At 47.1% G+C, this 2,331-nt stretch overlaps 1 protein-coding gene across 1 annotated transcript in view; it reads right to left on the reverse strand.

Moving 5' to 3' along the window:
* Window positions 1–330: 330 nt before the first annotated feature.
* The window catches only part of thbs3 (thrombospondin 3), a 37,461-nt gene continuing 35,460 nt past the window's right edge, over window positions 331–2,331 (reverse strand). Inside the window, exons 22-23 of the mRNA XM_015390024.1 lie at window positions 1,756–1,895; window positions 331–1,674 (exon numbers count right to left, since the gene is read on the reverse strand). Of these exons, the coding sequence (XP_015245510.1) occupies window positions 1,613–1,674; window positions 1,756–1,895 (202 nt within the window). The 3' untranslated portion in view covers window positions 331–1,612. The remainder of the gene's footprint in view (window positions 1,675–1,755; window positions 1,896–2,331) is intronic.

Raw genomic sequence — 2,331 nt, forward strand, 5'->3', positions numbered from 1 at the left:
TGCATGGCTGGTTCTGCAGGGCTGGTTCTGCATGGAGTTGGTACCACCCTGGTTCTGGTAGCAGGTCACCTGTTCATGTTTAGAATAGAGAAGGTCCAGACCAGTTTGAAGTTCTGGTTCTGGTCCAGTCTGATCTGGACTTTGTTTCAGGATGCTGGTTCTGTTTTCTCCCGGGGGCGGGCAGGTCCGGGATGCGGTGCACTGTTGTCATGTCCCCTCCCTCCAATATTGCACTCGTCCCGGCCTCCCCGGCCCAGGGGTCGCGGCCCGGCGCCGTCGTCCTGGAGGACAGGAGACAGCAGGTGTTGCTGAAGGACAGGATCCAGAGACGGTCAGTCTTCTTCTCCTCGTCTGTCAGAATTTTAAACCTTCTCAGATTCTAATTTATTTGGAAAGAAAGTTTTCTCCTACCAGCATGTTGCCTTTTTTAACACGGTGAACGTTTGGCTTTAGGAAAAGTTCAAACTCTGTCTGGCGGTAGGAACCCGATTCTCCATCAGCTGCAGTTTTATGCTGATAATAAATGAGTTTCTGTGGTTTACATCAACAGGAAGTTAGTGCTGCTTTAAGGAGGACGTGTTGGTCTCCGTCTTTACTGCTGAACTGTCCCTGCAGATGATGCTCATCAGGAGGAGAGAAGCAAACGGTCGGTGCTGCATCCTGCAGGCTAAACCCAGACAACAGGTCGGTGTAACGGTTCAGGCTAAGAGCGTCTGACATCAGTCTGTTCCCATCAAACTCCCAGCGTTCCGTACCTGCAGCAGGAAACATCCGGACTCTACAAGGTCCGCCGTTCTGGAAGAAAACTGAAACGTTTTGGGTTTAGGTTGCCTTTAATGTAGCGATGCACAAACATTAAGCCTCCATCATGGCGGTCTCAGTAAATACCATATCTGACAGCAGAGGACGGCTGGGATGCATTATTTGGTTAGAATATTTAGAGAGTGATGCGTTCACTGACAGAAAAACTGCTCCGGTAAATCATCTCTGACCGCCCTGAACGCCCCACTGAGACAGAACTAGAGATGCTAGAAGTCATCAAAACACAAGAGAGCAGCGTTTTCCAGACAAACAGCAAGCAGAGCTTATTTCTGAAAAATAAGTTACTGGATAATAAAAAAGCTTAAATCTTCATTTGACTAAAAATAAAGAATAAAAAACACATTCTGATAGTGAAGTAAATAGTGTAAAATTAACTGGATGTTCCCGTAGAGCCTTAAGGATGATTTTATAGAATAAAATCCTCAGAGCGCCGGAGCCGCACCGAGCAGAGCGTGTTTTTATTTAGAGTTCGTTAAAGGAGACAATGCGGATGAGCGTCGGCGCAGCGTTAAAACCTCTGCCTGGAAAACAAACAGGCTGAAGCTTCTTTCTAAAACAGCTGATGCTCATCAGGACAGAAGCAAACATGGTGGAAACCATCATGTTAAGAAGCAGATCCTGGTTGGTTCATGGAAACGATCAAACTTTGCTGTGATGGATGGTTTCTGCGTCTCATCAGCTTCCAAACACTTTCACTCAATCAGCCCAACTTCTGCTCAGACTAACATGGATCCGCAGACGCTCGGCTCTCTGACGGCGTCTGCGTCTGCGAACAGTCCTTCTGTTGAACTCAGACCTGGATGTGCATCAGAACCTGCTGTCGACGAGCTGCAAAGTCTTCTGGCACCGTGTCTGAAGCAGCAGAAGACAGAGAAACAGGTCAGAGGGAGAAAAAAGCTCCTGAACAGCGAAGCGGCAGAAGGTGTGATTTACCGTTACATCTGTAGCGCAGGTTGGACCAGATGATGTTCTCCTGGGAGAAGCAGAACACGCCCAGCCTTCCTCCTCTCATCGTGGTGTCGATGACCACGCCAGAGTCCGCCACCATGTTAGTTCCCTCAAAGAACTTCACCCTGAACCCAAAACCAACCAGAAAATCAGTCAGTGAATGAGCGAGTGACACTGACTGATTCATTACCTGACTGATGGACTCACTCACTGACTCAGTAAACCATTCACTAACTCATTTACTCACTCATTTAATAGGTCAGTCACTCACTCATTTACTCACTCATTTAATCAGTCAGTCACTAACTCATTTAATCATCGGTAAGCAGTAACAGGCGAACTCAGTAGCAGAAATCAAGCGCACCCTTTCTGAGGCTGTCGTTCTAATGGATGATGTGGTTGCTAGGCAACGATCTGAATCCAGATGGAGAGACTGTCTGACTGGAGCAGAAACTGGTTTACATGTGAGGAGAAGGAAGGAAGGAGATGAGAAATATCTGCAGGAAGCATCAGATCTGAGAGAAGCAGAAGTTTTCAAGTAGAAGAAATCTGAAAATATCT

This window comes from Cyprinodon variegatus, unplaced genomic scaffold (genome assembly GCF_000732505.1).
Source record: "Cyprinodon variegatus isolate N-32 unplaced genomic scaffold, C_variegatus-1.0 Scaffold481, whole genome shotgun sequence".
In the NCBI taxonomy this organism is placed as follows: Eukaryota; Metazoa; Chordata; class Actinopteri; order Cyprinodontiformes; family Cyprinodontidae; genus Cyprinodon; species Cyprinodon variegatus.